This window comes from Solanum lycopersicum, chromosome 9 (genome assembly GCF_036512215.1).
Source record: "Solanum lycopersicum chromosome 9, SLM_r2.1".
Lineage (NCBI taxonomy): Eukaryota > Viridiplantae > Streptophyta > Magnoliopsida > Solanales > Solanaceae > Solanum > Solanum lycopersicum.
Genome location: NC_090808.1, coordinates 3,512,830 through 3,531,380, shown reverse-complemented (window position 1 = coordinate 3,531,380; position 18,551 = coordinate 3,512,830). Strand labels below are relative to the sequence as shown.

The window sequence follows — 18,551 nt, the reverse complement described above, 5'->3', positions numbered from 1 at the left end:
AATATTTTAATTTTAATTTTTGATTCACTATATAATGTTAGAAATTTTAGCTTACTATTGATAGTTTGACAAAACACATTGCTTTAAAAAGTGCTATATCTTTTTAATAAATTTTATATAAATTTAAATTAGTCGAATTAATTGATTTGAAATAGAAGATCATGATTAATAATTCTTAAAATTATTAAAGATGAAATTTTGGAAGATTGAATTGTGGGGTTAAGGGGGTGGGGGTGGGGTGGGGATAACTCGTGTGTAATCCTATTGAGACATTATTGATGCATGTGAAGAGTTCTCATATTTTGGGGTACAAATACATGTGAAGACTTTTAATGTCAATTGATTTTTTTTTTTCTCCACAAAAATTGCGTTAAAGTGATAAATATTTTTTTTTAATTAGAAATATTATGTCTGAGTCTTTTTGAATATAAAATCGTTTTTATTATATTTTACAATGAATCTTTTTAATATAAACTAAAATTAAATTTAATTATAATGTGAATACTGAATATCGAACGAAAATAGAAAAAGAAACTCATTGCAATGACTTCATCACCATTGCAGCTAATAAATTTTGAAGTTCACTTTTTTATTTCTTCTGAGGTAATTTCTAATCATTTCACATAATACCATTACCCTGCAACTCTAATGATGGATTTTTTTTTTTTTGCTATTATTTATTTTTCCTGTGGTGCATTGAACCCTACACGTGAGTGTTTATATTTGCTATTCATATTTTGTGGACCTACTCGATCGGTCGGTTTGGTTCGGTTTTACATATAATCAATTTGGTTTATCAATTTTTGGTTTTAAAATATGTTAACCCAATAATAAATTAATAAGAAATTTTTTATCGATTTATTGGTTTATCGATTTTTGATGTTATTAGTTTGGTTTCGGTTAACCCAATAAGAAAATGTCGATCAAATAATATATAATAGTACGTATGTTATAATTACATGTTACCAACTTACCGCCAAAACATAATAGAAAACTTTGAATGTTGATCAAATTACTAACATTTACAAACTTGCAAAAGCTATCGTCTACAACTACGAACTAGAATTAAAACTAAAATAAAATATTTCAATGAGACAATTTTGAACAGTTACTTGATCCACCAGATAATCAACAAAGTTCTCACCAATTTCCTAACCAAAAAAATCGCATAGCCTTAAAAGCTAATATTGAATCTATTTATGTATTAAATTATGTATATTTAATATTGAGGAAGGGTAAAGTAGTAAATAACTATCGTCTTATTGAGTTATCGGTTCACTCAATAACCCAATAGAAAAAACCGAAACCGACCCAATAACCCAATAATTATTTTTTCTAAACCCATTAAAAATCCAATAATCCAATTACAATAACCCAGTAACATTTTATCGATTCGGTTTTTGCACACCCCTATTTACGAGTTTAATTTTTATACATCGATAATGATCAAATTATGTTATAATATTATATGATTATATATGATCGATTGATATTACGAAATCGTAGGATTATGCTTTATAACATTGTATGACTATGTATATGATCGAATGACATTACAAAGTCTGTAAGATATGTATGAGGTTAATGCTTATTTAGTGTCAAAAGGTTTAAAAAATAATATTAATAATCTAACGAGAATAAATCGGAGATTGTAATTATTAAAATAATTTTAAAATGGTAAAATTTGTTATTAAGTAAGTTTCGAAACTTAACAATCTAGAATCTCGAAAGAGGCTCGATAAAATGAAATATCAATGAAGTCATACGAATCAAATATTTTATGATAACATTTCTTTTTTTTTAATTAAAGGAATACAAAATATTTTTCTTTTTACGTGAATCTAATTTTTATTTTATCGAGAAGAAAAGAATTTTAACGACTTTTTTTGGCATTTAATTATTTAATTCAATAGAATCCTGGTAGATAGAAACAAATTTGATAAATACTCATATTTTTTAGTACATCAAGTTAAATATATTGATACTGATAATAATTTTATTATATTGTCTATGAATACAAATTAATAATAAAAAATATTAAAACTTTGATTTTTGATCTGATGGTTTAGATTGCAAATACAGAAAGATCATAAAATTGTTTTTTTGTTTTTTTCTACATAATTTTTTCCGTTTGTTTTTTTAAAAAATAAATATTTATTTGGAATTAAATTTGTTTCCCTTGTAAAGAGAGTGATAATGATGAGAAGAGAATCTCGAAGACTGCAAAAGTTGAAAATTTTGGTATGGAAGACAGAATAAAATGTTGGTAATTATGTTAAATTTTATTTAATTATTATTTCTTAACATAATTAATAATTATCCACTTTGTTAGCATGAACAGTTCCCTATAATAAGTTATTATTCTAATAAAATACATTAACTAATTAATTAATTAAGAGATAGTTTACCCATTCTGGTTCCTAATTATAGCATTCTGTCTTTCCTATTTATTTCTCTATATTTTCTTTTATTTCTGTCCTTATTTACTTGTTCACTTTAACAAATCAAGAAATGACAATAATTTTTTATTAATATGCCCTTTTTTAATTCTAAAAATTTCTAGTACGACTAAGTTGTAATGCATGCTTTTTGGAACCAGAATTTAATTTATTATATTTGGAGAATTGCGTAATCTTTTAAGTTAAGGGTAAAATTGTAACTAACCTATAATAATAATTGATGTCTTAATATGTATGTCACTTTTAAAGTGAACAACTAAATAGGGACAGAGGGAGTATATTTAATCTTTTATTAGGGATCAAAAGTATATACATATCAATTAATTTAAGATTATATGTTTTTTAATAAAAATCACAACGTGTTAATATTATTTAGGGGCTAAAAGTGCTAAATGAAATTGATCGTTAACCGATTTTGTTATATTTTTAAATCCTTTTGAGAGTTGGAAAGGTTTCAAGATTTGATTAATTCAGATTCATTTACTAGATAATATATTAAAATAAAAATTAATTTTTTTTAATTTAATATTTAACAAATCTAACATCTTTAATTAATTCAGTCTGAAGAAATTCTATTTGTCCTACTAATTTAGTACATATATATCCTCTTGGTGATGTATTTTTGAGTAAGTATTAGACTATTCCAACAAACTTAATGATGATACAAATTAATTTTCCATATTTGGATTAGAATAAAATTCTTTTTTTAAAAGATTGATGGACCACAAAACTAATAGGTAGTTACATTTTAATAACTTAAAAAAAATATAAAACAAATTAACGATTGATGGACCACAAATCTATTGAGGTAATTAAAAAAAAATTAATATTAAAAAAAAAAGTTTTTTTTGGTCCACTTAATCTATATAGATTGAAATTGTTAATTAGAAGGGAAAATTAGATAGAGATGCTATTGGTGTCAAACCCTAATTAAATATTTATTTAAATGGAACTTTTTGTCTGTCTTATGTCCACCTTTTATCCAACACTTTTCATCATGTTTAATTATTTTTACAGCATTGCTAGATTACATTTTTTACTAATATCATCACTAGTAGTTCAAGTGAAATGATATGCATTTTAGTTCCACCAACATCTATTTTTTATTTTTTTTTTAAAGAAAAAATTTGATCAAGTTACTATTTTTATTTTAGGAAAATGCACAAGTATCCCCTCAATCTATATTCGAAATTTCAGAGACACGCTTATACTATACTAAGGTCCTATTACCCTCCTGAACTTATTTTATAAGTAATTTTCTATCCCTTTTCGGCTTATGTGATACTAGCTTGAAAGAAAAGTCAATCAACGTTGGGCCACAAGATAGCGCTACATAGACCGAAAAAGAGCTAGAAAATTATTAATAAAATAAGTTCAGGAGGGCAATATGACCTTAGTATAGTATAAGTGTGTCTCTGATATTTTGAACATAGATTGATGGAGTACTCGTGCATTATCCCTTTTATTTTTATTAGAGGTATATAAGATGTATCTACAATATATTTATACAAACATTTGAAAGTTATTTGAATAGTAAAAATAGTTGGTTCATTCGAGTGTTTGAGGAGTCCTTAGGCCCAACACAAATTAGGCATATTAGATAAGATTATTTTCCTAAATTTAATGTATTTACCTTGATTAGATTTGCATACATAATATAAAGTAATCAAAGAGTATTGAATAATATTTTTACTAATGTATTATTACTCTCTCTTTAATAACATCGGAGTACATATATATTTTAATGGTATCAAGAGTAAACACGTTAAAAGTAGTTAAAAATAAAATATATAAAAATAAAAATGTAACGCGCTAGTAAATAGTTTTTCTTTTTAATATACAACTATTCTTTTCCTTTGGGGTGTGTGGAGTGAGACTCAATAATACCAGAGTAAAACTCATCGATGAGTTGAATTGGAAAAAATTCGTAATATCATTTTAAGTTATTATAATTACCACTTAAATTTACTTTTGAAATTAAGTTAGATTTAAATTGTTTATATATTATATATATTCTTTAGTTTTTTTAAATCTAAATTGTTTGGCTTTAAAATGTACAAGAAGGATTTGTTATCCAAATAGTATCAGCAACAACAGCTTCATCATCATCATTTCTATGCCATGACCATTGTGCATGAGTTGCATTTACCACATCAAGTTCTCCATGCCCAAAACTTGCCTCTCGAAAAATTGAAATGTCTGATTTTGGATCTTGATACCTATAATATTCGATCAGTAAGAAAGTCGATAGACATATTTCAACGTGCAAAAAAAGTAGATAAATAAATCGAAAGAGAAACTAATGTGATTCTCCAATAATGAATGGTGAAATTGGCGATAGTACTAATTCGATATCTAATTTATATCTATAATCTTCTCTAGAAACAACTTTTATGACGATAGACATAAAAACATAAAAATTTACTCAAAACTAGTTTTTAAACAAGTGAGTTTGGTCCAAAGAAGACAAATTAAGGTGAAAACACAATATAATAAGTACCCCAACTCATCAAAAACAAGAATTTTGAAGTCATAATATTTGATATCAAGACAAACAATTGACAAAATGTATACATATATATACATACATATATACATATATATAATGTGTGTGTGTTTGTAATGTTAGTATAATTAATGTATAATTCATATATATCAGCTAGGAAAAATAAACATCAAATTTTAAATTCCTAATAATAATAATAATAATAGGCAACCTATGTTGGTTCAGCTGTTTGAAATTAAGGTATAGTTGATTGATCGATTAAATTAGATAAATATGTAATTAAAAAAAAGAAAAAAGAGGACTATTTAAAAGTGAGCCAAACTTACTTGGTGGCTAGGCCTTCTCTGTTGCCACCATCTCCAATTGTGATGTATATTGGACCACAATTATTAGCTTGGTCTTTGTATACTCGAGTCTATATATATTAAAACACAAAGAAATAATTATTTGTCGTTAAAAAATTCATCGCACGATAAAAAATCATCGTTAATCATGTTACTTATGAGCTATTCAGCGACAAATCATATAGTATAATGATCAAGAAAAGACAAATAAACGACAGATTATAAGTAAAAATGAAGCTTACAAATCTCTCGTAAGCATGAACATGTCCCGCGAAGACGATATCGACACGAGCCTTGAATAGTAAATCCTCCATAGATGATTTCATTCCATAAGATTCATACTCACCTTGATGAGCAGTATTAGAATTGTACCATGGTGCATGTACAATAACAATAAGCCATGGTGTTTTTTTTCTATCAATTTTATTCAAATCATTTTTGAGCCAATTGTATTGGGCTGATCCAGGCCCAAAATCAGTGTACGAGCCCAACATAATTATATGAAGCCCACTAACTTTAAATGAATAGTATAAATTTGAAGTTGAACCACTTTGTTCAAATGGCATGAGCCATCTTGCATTATATGATGTAAAAGATTGGCTATGTAAAATTGGTATTTTCTCAACCTCATGGTTGCCTTGAGTCACCATCCACGGGCGTTGGCTCGATAACGGCTCCACGAGTCGTCCAAACGAGTCCCATAGTGGTTGCAGAGTGTCCGCGTATGACAAGTCACCGGGTAACAACATGACATCGTAATTTGATTTTGAAATATGATCTAGGGTTGACGTTGTCCAGTCAGTTTGCCCTAGATCACCTGTAACGAAATAACTTTACTGTTGTTTCTAAGACTCACCTTCGACTAATCAAACTATACTAAACTTTTATACTATCGATGTATATAACTTAGAATTGAACGAATAATTATTAATTTAGATATGGATCTTACCTACAACTGCAAATTTGATAGGATATCCAGCTGGAGGGGTTTTGAAATTGAATTCTGGGCTTGTAAATGGGCCTAAAATGTAGTAGTAAATTGTATTGGGCTTTAATGGCCCAATAACAACATTATGTATTTCACCTGATTTATACAAAATATATTTATACTTTGTAGTGTCCCCATTTGCTGAAAATGGGTAACTTCCCGGAGATGTACCGTACTTCACCGTCGCCGGTGTACCAGAATCTTCCGTTATCCACGAAATCCTCGTCTTGTCTTCACCCACCATCGAAATGTGCACCTGAAAGACACGATAAACGTAAAAGCTTAAACTGTTAGAGAACGGATAAGACGTTTTATCTGTTGGTATATGTAACAATGATACTTGAACCTAGGACTTCTAGTTATATCATGTTGATAGTTGTGTGAATTATGGGTGTGTTTTTAAAAAAAATGTCTAGAAAAATATTTTTAAAGTATAGTTTTTTTCCACTTTACATATTCAAGTTATATTGATGTGAATGAATTTTTTCAATGTATAAAGATAGTAAAGTAAAGGAAAAAAGACGGTCTGATGTTTAAAACATTTGCATTTATTTTCAGTCGCGGAAAAGGTCTCACCTCAAAAAGTATGATGTAAATAAGCTATCCTAATACAAACGTTAATGACTGTTCCAACGATTTAAATAATAAATGAAAAAAATTAGAGAACTATGAACATGTTCCTAGCAGTACCATTTAACAAGTCCAACTTAAATTATTTTAACTATTTTGTTTTATTTTATTCATCTTCAAACAACTAGTTTGTTTTACTCAAACATACATCGTGATGAGCATCTCATTGACCAAACTTAATTAATATTACTTGTAAAATCATCTTTCATTTTTGAGTGATAACATGATTTTAAATCGATCAGAATGTAATGGAGTGGTAAATATTTCTTCAATTTTAATTAGAGATCTTAGAAATATGTTCCTCTAATTATTATCTACACGATATTTAAGTTTAATCAAATTCTAATATAAATATCAGATATTGAATAAAAAAACACAAATATGAATAGAATCTTATCACGTGTTAGAATCTTAATCATAAAAGGTAAATTAAAGATTTCAACATGACCATTCCTATGTTGGGTACAAAATTACCTTTGATTAAAAACGATTGATACAAAATTAAATTAATCGAATCTCAAAATAAATATTATCGTGAATTGTCTAACATTTAGGCTAAACGTGGGTGAATATGATATGAATTAATTAATTAGCTCAACTTCCTCAAGACCCTAGTTTTGTGTGAACACAATATTAACTTATTAAATATAATGACAACAAATTCTTGTATTTTCGATGATTTCTATGTATAAGGCTGATAACTATCGTAAAACTTTAGCTATTTTCTTGTTTTATTGACTATCTCTCACGAGAGTTTTCATTGTCATATTAGTAGGGGTGAGTTATAGAAAAAAAGTAATCGAGTTTTGAATAAATTATTTATTACTATATTAGTAGGGGTGAGTTATAGAAAAAAGTAATCGAGTTTTGAATAAATTATTTATTATTATTATTTAAATTAAAATATATAAAGAAATTAAGAAATTATAACGTATCTATATATACAAAAAATAATTTAATTTTTATTTACTAAAAGAATTCAGATGAATTTCTTGTTGTATCTTTACTCCGCCTCAAGGAAAATTTTGTAAATACACAACTTTCTATCATATTCTACAAAAAATTTATCATTTGTATAAATTACTCTTATATTTTTTGGATATATCACTATTAAGAATATCGAGACATAATGTATTGGGATAGATGTGTCTTTGTTTTGCTAATGTGTATTAATGCTATTAAAATGGTTCACCTAATGAGTGTATCAAAACCTTAAACCACATATATAAAGGATCGAAAAAAATAGCAAATACAACAAAGAGAACATCAAATCATATTCAAACAATTCTTATAAAGGAATGGAAAAAAAAATTAAAAAAAATTATATACACCGACAGTATAAAAAAATCAAATTGTTACCTGTTGTGGAGAAGAGGAATCAAGATCTTGAGATAAAGATAAAAATAGTGATTTTCTTGGTGGTGGCCTTTCATAGGAAAGTGAAGATTCAATGGATAAAATTATTAGTAATAAAAATAGCAAAATATTAACCTTATTAGAAGCCATGGTGATGATAGGAATAAAAAGGAATTAGAAGAAGAGCTATTTATAGAAAAATATATTGTGTGAATATATAATAAGGACAATAGGTTTTGGGGGTAGAGCTGAGGAATGTGATTTTCTAGATTCTCAAAAAAAAATTCTCTTTTTTTTTAATATATTGTATTTTACAAAAAAAAAAAGGAAATTTATTAAATTTTGAATAAATTATTTATATATTTACTAAACGTTACGAATATGAACTAGTCAAACTTACGATTATCGAATATTAATTGTCTTTTTATCATAGTAATTCATTCTAATTTTTTTTTAAATAATCATGGTTTTATATATTTCTCAATTATTCTATATCTTTTAATAATATAGACATTAAATATTTTTTATCATGTTTAATTAAATTATAATTTTTAATAAATAAATATCAAGTAACTTTATTCATTAAAAGTCGATCTTTATGAATCAGCTTTTCGAGATAAAAACAAAATTGTGCTCTCGAGCTGTTTAATTAGTTAGGATGGTTGTCATCTACACATGTTGGCGGTCTTGAAAAAAGTGACACAAAAATTAAAATTATTATAAATACGTTAGAATAGTGAATTGTTTATTTAATTTTTTTAAAAATTAATAAAATTCACGTATGTATAATTTTAAGGTAGATAATTATGTATCTACTAATTTTATATAAGGTGTAATAAATTCATTGAACAGTGAATGTTATACATTAACAAATTATTCAAAAAAGATTCTGAGATATGTCTGTAAAAATAAAAAATTGGTACATCAGAAAAAGATTTTTTTTTGTTTTGTCAATTGTTATTGTGCATTTTACAAGAAACTAATGGTTAAATAATTGGAATAGGTTCAATAAAATAATCTTAATGGGTATTTATTAATTTGTAAAATTTAATTGAAAACAAAAACAATGTTTAAGTCAAAGTTTAGTGACACTAATTGATTAAATGAATTTCATATATGGCAAACGAATTTTATGAAATTATATTTTATGGGTATAGTTTATATAATTACATTTTATGAGTACAATTTAGTTTGTTCGGTGACTTTAAATTTGTATAAAACATTTTTTTAAAATTAAATTTATACAAAAAAATTATTTTTTCAATAAATGATAACAATAGCATAAAATATGGTAACAATAAATTCACATAATCCCATAATTTAAGTAAAACTTTCAAAATCAAATATTTTCCTAAAAACGATTTCTAAAGCTATAGAAAGACAATACTAATTCAAAATCAAATATTTTTCCAAATTTTTTTTAGATAGATCTATGAAACAATCAGACATATATATATATTCTTTTTATTTTTAAGTAAAAGGTATTTAAGTTAAAAGGGTAAAAAATGTTCAAAAACGTAAAGACATTTTTTTTTTGTCATTTTAACCAAATTTTCTGATCTAGTGATTTTTTCAATTAAATCTTGTCTTCAGAGTTGTAATTAAATGAAATATATATAATTGGAGTGTTGATATTAATTTGTTGAATATTTAACATTTGAGAATAGAAAAACTCTCCCAATTTATTACGTATTTTTCTACCTTTCCTTTTTAATTATTCGACAATTTATTAGATGAATCGCTTAAGACCAAATAAACGATAATTTTGATAAATATTCTTAAAATTTAGATTGTTAAATATCTTTTTAATAACGGTACTAAAATCCCAAATTAAATATATTTTTAAATTCTATAGGTTACTGATAATAATTTTTTTAAATATTGTTTTTGTAAGGTTTTTACATAATACTTTTCTTTTTGGTGTAATCCTAAAAATGTTGGTATATTTTTTCAAATAACTTAACTTTTGATCATTTAATTTTATTATTATCTTTATTTATTTATATTAATATGAATATTTTAATTTACTTAAATAAATAAAAAACAAAGTCTCTCTCTATATATAATTGTATTGACCAACGTTAAATAAAATTAATGAATATATCAAACTCTTTTCTCTAAATATAAATATTATTTTCATTATTCAATATTCGATGGATATCTTACGAAAAGTATTGTATCATATTATTTAATTATTTACTAAATTAGGATAAAATTAATTATTTTTTCCTACAATTAATAGTATGACTTTGGAAGTTCAAATAAAATTTGAAGATCCAAAATTTCTGTTTTCAAAAACATAATTAACATGAAGAAAGAACGAAATATTTTTTTTTTATAAAATTGAACAAAAATTTATGAAAAAGACCCATTTAAAGGGAAAAACACTCCTTATAAAATATTTTTCATATGTAAAGTTCGAATCTAAGATATCTGATTAATAATATAATAATCTTGTACATTCCACTACAATCTTTTAATGGCGTAAATAAACGGTTGTATTATCAAATTATTTTACAAGATAACTCCATGTTATAATAACTAAATAAAATTAGTTACTTCAAAAATAAGATTAACACTATTATAATGAAATAAATTCATTTATTTAGTAAATGTAGTCATTGCCGTAAGCATGCCCAACAAAAAAAAATGTGAAGGACTTACTTCACGCCAATGCCATCTCATTATACATATTTTATTAATATTTCATAAATATTTTTTTTTTAACAAACTCTTTATGAATAATTAAATTATTTTCTCATATTTTTCATAATATATACATTTCCCCTCTTTCTTAAAAGCTTAGTTTATATTACTTGCATATCAAAATGGCAAAAAAATACTCCTCACTTCTCCTCTCCCTCCTCCTCCTCCTTAACTCTCTCCCAAGTTTCAATGCATCGCCGGAATATTCCCGTCCTCCTCCCCGTCCCGCCATCTTCACCGGTCCTACACGGTCCGAATCCGAGCCCGAACAGGTATAGTACTCAACAACAATTTAGTCATGTAACAATATGTTTTTGTTTTACGAATTTTGAATATGTAAAATTTATTGATCTAATTAATTCAGATTAAGTCAAGGTTGACCTACTAACAGGCCCATAACGTGTAAAGGGCTCCTTATCAAAAAGTTCTCTTTAGAAATAACATTTACTAATTACCTTTCAGTACTATCAGTGAAAAATAGTAATTATCATCGAGTTTCAACATCACCAAATGAAACTTCGCTTTGAAAAATAACCACTATCGTAGAGTTTTAACATCCATAGAATATGGCTATAAAGTTTTTTTAAGTTTATCATCCGGGCTTTCAAACCTCTTATCTGACTAATTTAGATTCATACCAAGTCACTCCGCTAACAGGCCCGGCCCGGCCCGTTAAGAAGGAAAAAACACTTCCCACCAAAAAGTCTTGCATTCTAGGAGCTCGAATTGAATATCTCTCATTAAAAGAGACAAGGATTCTATCCATCCCACTACACTTTTATCGATTCTTGAAAATTATATATACCACATTGAATCTCCTTTTTTTTTTTTTGTAGGTACATATTTCTTTAGTAGGAAAAGATTACATGAGAGTAACATGGATAACATCTCATAAACATGAAAAATCCATCGTAGAGTATGGTACATCACCGGGAAACTACGATAAATCATCGACGACCGGAGAACGTATGTCATACCGTTACTTTTTCTACAACTCCGGCGTAATTCACCACATCACAATTGGGCCGTTAGGCCCAAACAAGACGTATTATTATCGATGTGGTGGAAATGGGCCGGAGTTTAGTTTTAAAACGCCACCTTCAACATTTCCCATTGAATTTGCCATCGTTGGTGAGTTAAATTATAATATGACTAATCTTTATATTTTGCTTGTACGTTTTCTTTTGTGTTCATGCACCTTTAGCAATTTAGATTTTATTTGTTAAAGAAAAAAAAGGGAAATTTAGGAAGATTTCAATAAAATACAAATTATTTTGCGATTAGTGGTTTCAGTTTCGAGTTCTAATAGAAAAAAGTTCTATTATAGGGAGTGTTTTACCTTAAAATGCTACTAAGAAAATTCATTCATTCCTAGATTTCTATTTTCAAAAATTTGATATTCAAACTTTAAAATATAATATTTATTAATTTTTTCTACTTATATATATATATATATAGTATTAATAATATTGAGTTCGATTAAACCTGTTACCTAAATATTATCACTATCATGCATCTCTTTTTTCTATATTTTTAATTGTTTAATTCACTTTAACGTTTTCTTTCCTTTCCTTCCTATACAAACAAAGGCTTTAGCTAACCAATAAAAATTGTGAAAAAAATCATATTAGAAAGCGTTTCCCTTTTTAATATGTTTTATATGGTACGAGTTTGAAAGTATCAGACATTAAATGAGAAATAATTTTTTTTAAAAAAAAACTAAGGCTTAAATTGCAATTAATTGACAAGTAAGATCTATATTTCCGCTGACACGAAATAAAAGTGTAGCTTAATTAATTAGTTACATTAAAATAATTAAACTAATCTATGACACTATTACAAAAGCACATCTAGTTTCAATAATAACATTCAATAATAATTGATTTAATATCATTGTATTTAGATACGCTAAAGACTTTAGTTACATTCATATAGAAAAGTGATTATAAATATTTATTATTGTCGTTAAATAAAATATTATCGCCACAAAATTGTCTACTTGTTGTAGTGTGAGTGTACGATCAAATATAAAGTCAACTAATGATCACGAGAAAATGTAGAAATTATTTATAATGGGCCGGGAGACACCAAATTCGAATGATAGTTAGCTGAATATATTTATATGAAAATCATATTGTGTATATAAAAAGAAAAAAAAGGATATACGTATATGTTATATATTAATTGTTATTATTGAAATTTCTAACTTCGTCATTGATTTAAACAGGTGACTTGGGCCAAACAGAATGGACAGCCTCAACTTTAGAACATATAGGTGCAAAAGACTATGATGTACTTTTGTTGCCTGGGGATTTATCCTATGCTGACACACAACAACCACTTTGGGACTCATTTGGTAGATTGGTTGAGCCTTATGCAAGTAAAAGGCCTTGGATGGTGACACATGGCAATCACGAAATCGAAACGTTCCCAATAATTTATCGTCATGGTTTCAGAGCTTATAACTCGAGATGGTTAATGCCATATCAACAAAGTGGTTCAACATCGAACCTATACTACTCCTTTGACGTGGCAGGGTGCCACGTCATCATGTTGGGATCCTACGTGGACTTTGATGCCCAATCGGATCAATACACGTGGCTACAAGGTGACTTGGCAAAAATCGATAGGGGGGTGACACCGTGGATTTTCGTGCTCGTCCACGTGCCGTGGTACAACACTAATTTAGCTCATAAAGGGGAAGGTGAAAGTATGAGGAAATCAATGGAAGAATTGTTGTACAATGCTAGAGTAGATGTTGTCTTTGCGGGGCACGTTCATGCTTATGAACGTTTTGTAAGTATACTAAGCTACATTCTTGTTTTAATTTCGTATACACATATCGCGTAAAAAATCTTCATCTTTTTCATTTTTTACAAAAACTTGTTGTAGTTGGTTATCTGCTTTATAGAGGTGTTCGAACATAAAATAAGTTAGATATTTTTACAACTCATATAACTTTGCTTAATTTTTTTCCCTAGATAAAAAGCATGTCCAAACATAGCTAATGAGTCATGAGTGCCATTTGTAAATATGTTTTCTTAATTTCACTTTCAAATACCTTATTTTAAAATTTCAACCCAAAAAGTATACTAATTTAAGGGTCACTAATCCCATTTTTTTTAATGAATAATTGTAATTTCAAAATGTAGTTAGATTTAAACAATTTCACTCTATTTATTTGGTATATCATTTTTTTGTTTTGGTATATATTGTAGACTAGGGTTTATGATAACAAGGCAGATCAATGTGGTCCAATTTATATGACAATTGGAGATGGAGGAAATAGGGAAGGGCTTGCTATGATGTAAGTTGCTTGATTCTTATAGTATTTTGTTATTTTCATAATTATTTACATAAACCAAAATATAGTTTCACCAAAAAAATTCAAGCAAGGTATATATATATATGTCGATGTTTGTGTCCATCAATCTCATTTAAAAGTTTAACATTTACAATGCGCCCACAGGAGGGGCATCCATGTTAATGATGTTCTTCTTTTGTTGTTATAACGTGTCATCAATGAGACTTCAAATCAGAATCTTCTATCTGTTTAAAAATCATATGGAAGCATCTGATTGTTTGACATAAAAATTAACTCAAATTATCGATACAGTTCACATTTTTTATTTACTTAATTTCTTCTTCGACTAGCTAACATGATTTCTTTAATCATTTTGAAGCTTTGAAAACCCTAGCCCATCAATCTCAATGTTTAGAGAGGCAAGTTTTGGACATGGTAGATTGAAGGTATACAATGAGACACATGCACATTGGTCATGGCATAGGAACAATGAAGCTAATAACACATTCATGGCTGATGAATTATGGCTTAAAAGTTTTGCTTCCTCTAAATCATGTTTGCCTCATCATGAGAAATTTCAAGAAATGAAGGATGAACTCTAGCAATGGCAATGAATCAAAATTGTTTGAATTTTTCAATTACCTTTTTTTGGTAGTTGTTTGTATACCATAATAATAGAACCATTTTTTATAATATAAAAACACCGGTACATAAAGGTGGATGCAGAACATAAATTAATCGTTTATATTTGAATTAATCCAGTGGCGGAGAAAAAATTTATAATTACATAATGGATAGAATTTAATAGTTATGAATACACCCTTATTGTCTTTTTGATACGTGTCATTAAAATTTCATTGTCAAATGAGTTTAAAGAACTATCTTTTAGTGGTCCAAAAAAAAAAAAAATTTAGTTGGCAATGAATTTAAAGAACTACTAGTAATTGAATGGTGAAGTGGTAGAGACAAAGTCCATAACTATCTCATTTCACTTTCATAGTGATATTTAAACTTTTGACGTAACGATTCTATTAAACTTTTATTTCATTTTTTCAGATTCGTTACGTCTAAATTTAAATAACTTGAACTTTCTCCTTAAAAGCATAAGAAAGATCATAAATGAAAAATCTATCAATGAAGGTGTGACAAAACAAATGAGTTTTTTAATCAAAATCATCCTTAAATTATATCGCAAATCTAAACTACATCCTTAAAGTATCATTCTTAGCATAAAACATCCTTCAAATATTTAAAAGTGAACAATTTTCATCCTTCTACTTTAATTTATCGTAAAACTAACAGATCCTAATTATTATTCTTAGATGCGCCAAAAATATTATCGTGAACTTTTTCGGTAATTGAGTTTAGCATTATGAAAAATCTTTTAACTTGACAGTTTTTTTTTTATTCTTCATGTAGTTTGATAATAAAAATATTATTAGTTTAAATATGTTTCTTCTCAATTGAATATACTAGAAACAATGTTTATTGGAGACTTACGCTTCTAATAATATAGAATGAAACTCAAATGCGAGATATAACAATATTTAGATTACTTCAATATCGAATTGACCCAAAAATTTATTGATCTAAATTACAATTTGGATGTGAAAAAGGTAAAGATAATTAAACGTCAACTTCTTTCCGTTACTAAATAAGAAAGGAGCAGATCACGTACATATTCTCACAACTTTCAAACATTTTTTATTTCCGTAAGCAATAAATGTCTAAGATTTATAATATTTTTTTTAAAAAACTTTTTTATAGAAAGTAATGTAATTATGCAGGAAAACTTTTTTTTTTTGATAGTCACATGAATTGCTCATGTTTTTTTTGGATCCCTTAGCTTTTGATAATATCTTACAGAGGGATGAAAATTGTTTATTTTTAAATTATTGAAGGATATTTTCTGCTAAGAATAATACTTTAAGAATGAAGTTTAAATTTATAATATAGTTAAAGAATGTTTTTGATTTAAAACTCCAAAACAAATTAACAAAGAGTCATTGTCATTTCTTTGCCTTAGGTTTAGAGTATCACACAGCATGAAGAAATAAAGTTTAAAATAATATTTTAGCGATATGTTTGGGAATAAATTTAGAATTTAAATTTATAGATTCTGAATTTTGAGTCTTCTCATACATAGCAATTAAAATAAATTGGACTATATGATCATTTTTAATGAAAAAACACTCAAAAGGTCAATGTCAAATTTTAAAAAACGCTACACAAACTTTATCAAATACCAAAAATAGTTCAAATTAGTAAAAATCATACCACAAAAATTGCATCAGACTGTTTTTTTAATTATTATTTCAACTTAAGAAAGTAAATAATACTACAATAATAATAATAATAATAATAGAGCGAAATTCAAGTCTTTTTATAACAAAGCAAGCCAAGTAATATAAATTATTTCCTAGAAGAAAAAAAAGGATTGATAATAAAAAAGAAAATCGAAATATAAATTTTATATTTTACATTCACATAGCTTTTTTTTGGAACCAAACAACCCCAATGTTTTCCTTTTTATTTTCAATTTGGTCTCAACGAAGAACCATGACCACGATCACAACCACCACCATCATCATCGCTTTCGTCACGACCTCGTTTATTTCCAACACCAAAGAAAAAGTCATCTAATCCAACGGTTAGGATTAAATCTTCTTTAATTTCTCAGCTTTGATCAATGGATTTGCCTTAGCTATAGCTTCTCTCCCCATTGACTTAAAATCAAATGTACAAGCATGAACCTCTGGATACCTATGGGTCCCACAAAATATGGTCCCACACTTGCATCTAAATCCCATTAACCCCATTTTCTTCTTACAAACCAAACATCTATTGGACTGCGGCGTCACAACATTTGACGTCGTAGTCTTCATTGTATCCGTCGTCAAAACAATCGGCTCGATTATCTTTTTTTCCGAAACCTTTTTTATCGGAGAAAAAAGAGAATCGATTGATTTTGCATCGGATTTTTGTTTTTCGATATCGCGATAACATTTTGAACAATAATTTTCGGTTGTAGAGTTGCCAAAAAAACCACAATTATTTGCACATAATTGGTGACGTCCACCTTCTTGGGATTGAAATTCATGTTCTTCCGCCATAGAAATAATTTTTTTTGATTGAATATTTGATGAAAATAAATTATGGGTTTTGTAATTAAAGCAAAAGGGTGTTGAAAAATGGAAGAAAAGATGGAGAGAAAAATGGAAAAAAAAGGGTGAATGAAGAATCTTGAAAATAGGGAGAAAGGATGATTTAGAAAGAAGAGAAAAACAAAAGGGGGAATTTTAATAATGAGAAGGATTGATGATAATATAATATATAGTATAATAAAATAAATTATTAGGATGGACAGGCTGGAAGGGTCAAAAAGGAGGTGTGGAAGGGAGTTTTAATTTTTTTAAAAATTATCAAAGATTTTTTTTTTAAAAAAAAAATCTTTTCTGATATTTGATATTTGTATTAAGATTGGATAGAGGTAAATAAAAAAGATAATTTAATATTAGTCCGAGTTTGAATATGAAAGATCTGATTAAGAATAAAAAAATCATTTTTGTACTGTTATAATTCTTGTTGGTTATAGTTACTTCATTAGCCCACTTTTATTTATTCACTTTGCACTTTACATACTCCTTAAAAATGATTTATATTAATATTTTACCATAATAAATTTATTAAAACCGTATGATTTTAGGTTTTGAGAATGATTTAAAAAATAATAAAATTAATTAATATTAAAAAGTAAAATAGAATTATCATTTTTCAATATAGTAATAGTGATAAAATTAAAAATCACTTTTTTTATATATAGCGAAGAAATAAAATATTTTTATTAAAACTTGCAAGTGAAGAAAACCAAGAAAATTTGGAGGAGATGATTAGATACAATTATTATTTCACTAGAAAAAGAATTATGAGGTATCATATTTTATTTCATCCAACAGTAAATTAATATTTCACACTCATAAATCTATCTTAAAAAATAGAGTTATTCGATTATTTTTTTAATTATTGAAAGATAGTAATAAAAATTCAAACACAAAGTGACTTGAATACCATTATTAAACAAAAATTCTTATATTTTAATTCATTTATAACTATTTTTTTAAATACATTTCTACCTTCTTTTGTTGTGCCAAAAAGATCATATATTTGAATAATATTTTAATGGAACAATATAATTTGTAAAATTTAATGGGGTATGTTATTATATTGGTGGGGTGGGTGTGGGGTGTGGGGGTGGGAC

General features: G+C 26.8%; 3 protein-coding genes across 3 annotated transcripts; 1 reads left to right on the top strand and 2 right to left on the bottom strand.

The window, feature by feature from the left end:
- Nucleotides 1-4,441: 4,441 nt before the first annotated feature.
- LOC101259873 (probable purple acid phosphatase 20) lies at nt 4,442-8,473 on the bottom strand. The gene is made up of 5 exons (XM_004246838.5): nt 8,287-8,473; nt 6,259-6,553; nt 5,552-6,126; nt 5,292-5,380; nt 4,442-4,678 (listed from the first exon to the last, which is right to left on the bottom strand). Exons 1-5 carry the CDS (start codon nt 8,431-8,433, stop codon nt 4,507-4,509), a joined length of 1,278 nt encoding a protein of 425 aa, XP_004246886.2. The 5' UTR covers nt 8,434-8,473; the 3' UTR covers nt 4,442-4,506.
- A 2,535-nt stretch (nt 8,474-11,008) lies between these two features.
- On the top strand, nt 11,009-15,027 carry LOC101260168 (purple acid phosphatase 22-like). The gene is made up of 5 exons (XM_004246839.5): nt 11,009-11,261; nt 11,826-12,120; nt 13,217-13,785; nt 14,208-14,296; nt 14,673-15,027. Exons 1-5 carry the CDS (start codon nt 11,112-11,114, stop codon nt 14,893-14,895), a joined length of 1,326 nt encoding a protein of 441 aa, XP_004246887.2. The 5' UTR covers nt 11,009-11,111; the 3' UTR covers nt 14,896-15,027.
- A 1,625-nt stretch (nt 15,028-16,652) lies between these two features.
- SAP8 (A20/AN1 zinc finger protein) lies at nt 16,653-17,586 on the bottom strand. Its single transcript, NM_001320184.1, has one exon. It carries the CDS (start codon nt 17,404-17,406, stop codon nt 16,951-16,953), a length of 456 nt encoding a protein of 151 aa, NP_001307113.1. The 5' UTR covers nt 17,407-17,586; the 3' UTR covers nt 16,653-16,950.
- Nucleotides 17,587-18,551: the final 965 nt, after the last annotated feature.

Bases quoted from the DNA above. Each gene is read 5' to 3' on its own strand.
- LOC101259873 (XM_004246838.5), bottom strand. From the start codon at position 8,433: ATGGCTTCTAATAAGGTTAATATTTTGCTATTTTTATTACTAATAATT. The intron at 6,554-8,286 runs GTAACAATTTGA...CGTGTCTTTCAG, and splicing joins ATTCCTCTTCTCCACAACAG to GTGCACATTTCGATGGTGGG. The intron at 6,127-6,258 runs GTAAGATCCATA...ATTTCGTTACAG, and splicing joins TATCAAATTTGCAGTTGTAG to GTGATCTAGGGCAAACTGAC.
- LOC101260168 (XM_004246839.5), top strand. From the start codon at position 11,112: ATGGCAAAAAAATACTCCTCACTTCTCCTCTCCCTCCTCCTCCTCCTT. The intron at 12,121-13,216 runs GTGAGTTAAATT...TGATTTAAACAG, and splicing joins CATTGAATTTGCCATCGTTG to GTGACTTGGGCCAAACAGAA. The intron at 14,297-14,672 runs GTAAGTTGCTTG...ATCATTTTGAAG, and splicing joins AGGGAAGGGCTTGCTATGAT to CTTTGAAAACCCTAGCCCAT.
- SAP8 (NM_001320184.1), bottom strand. From the start codon at position 17,406: ATGGCGGAAGAACATGAATTTCAATCCCAAGAAGGTGGACGTCACCAA.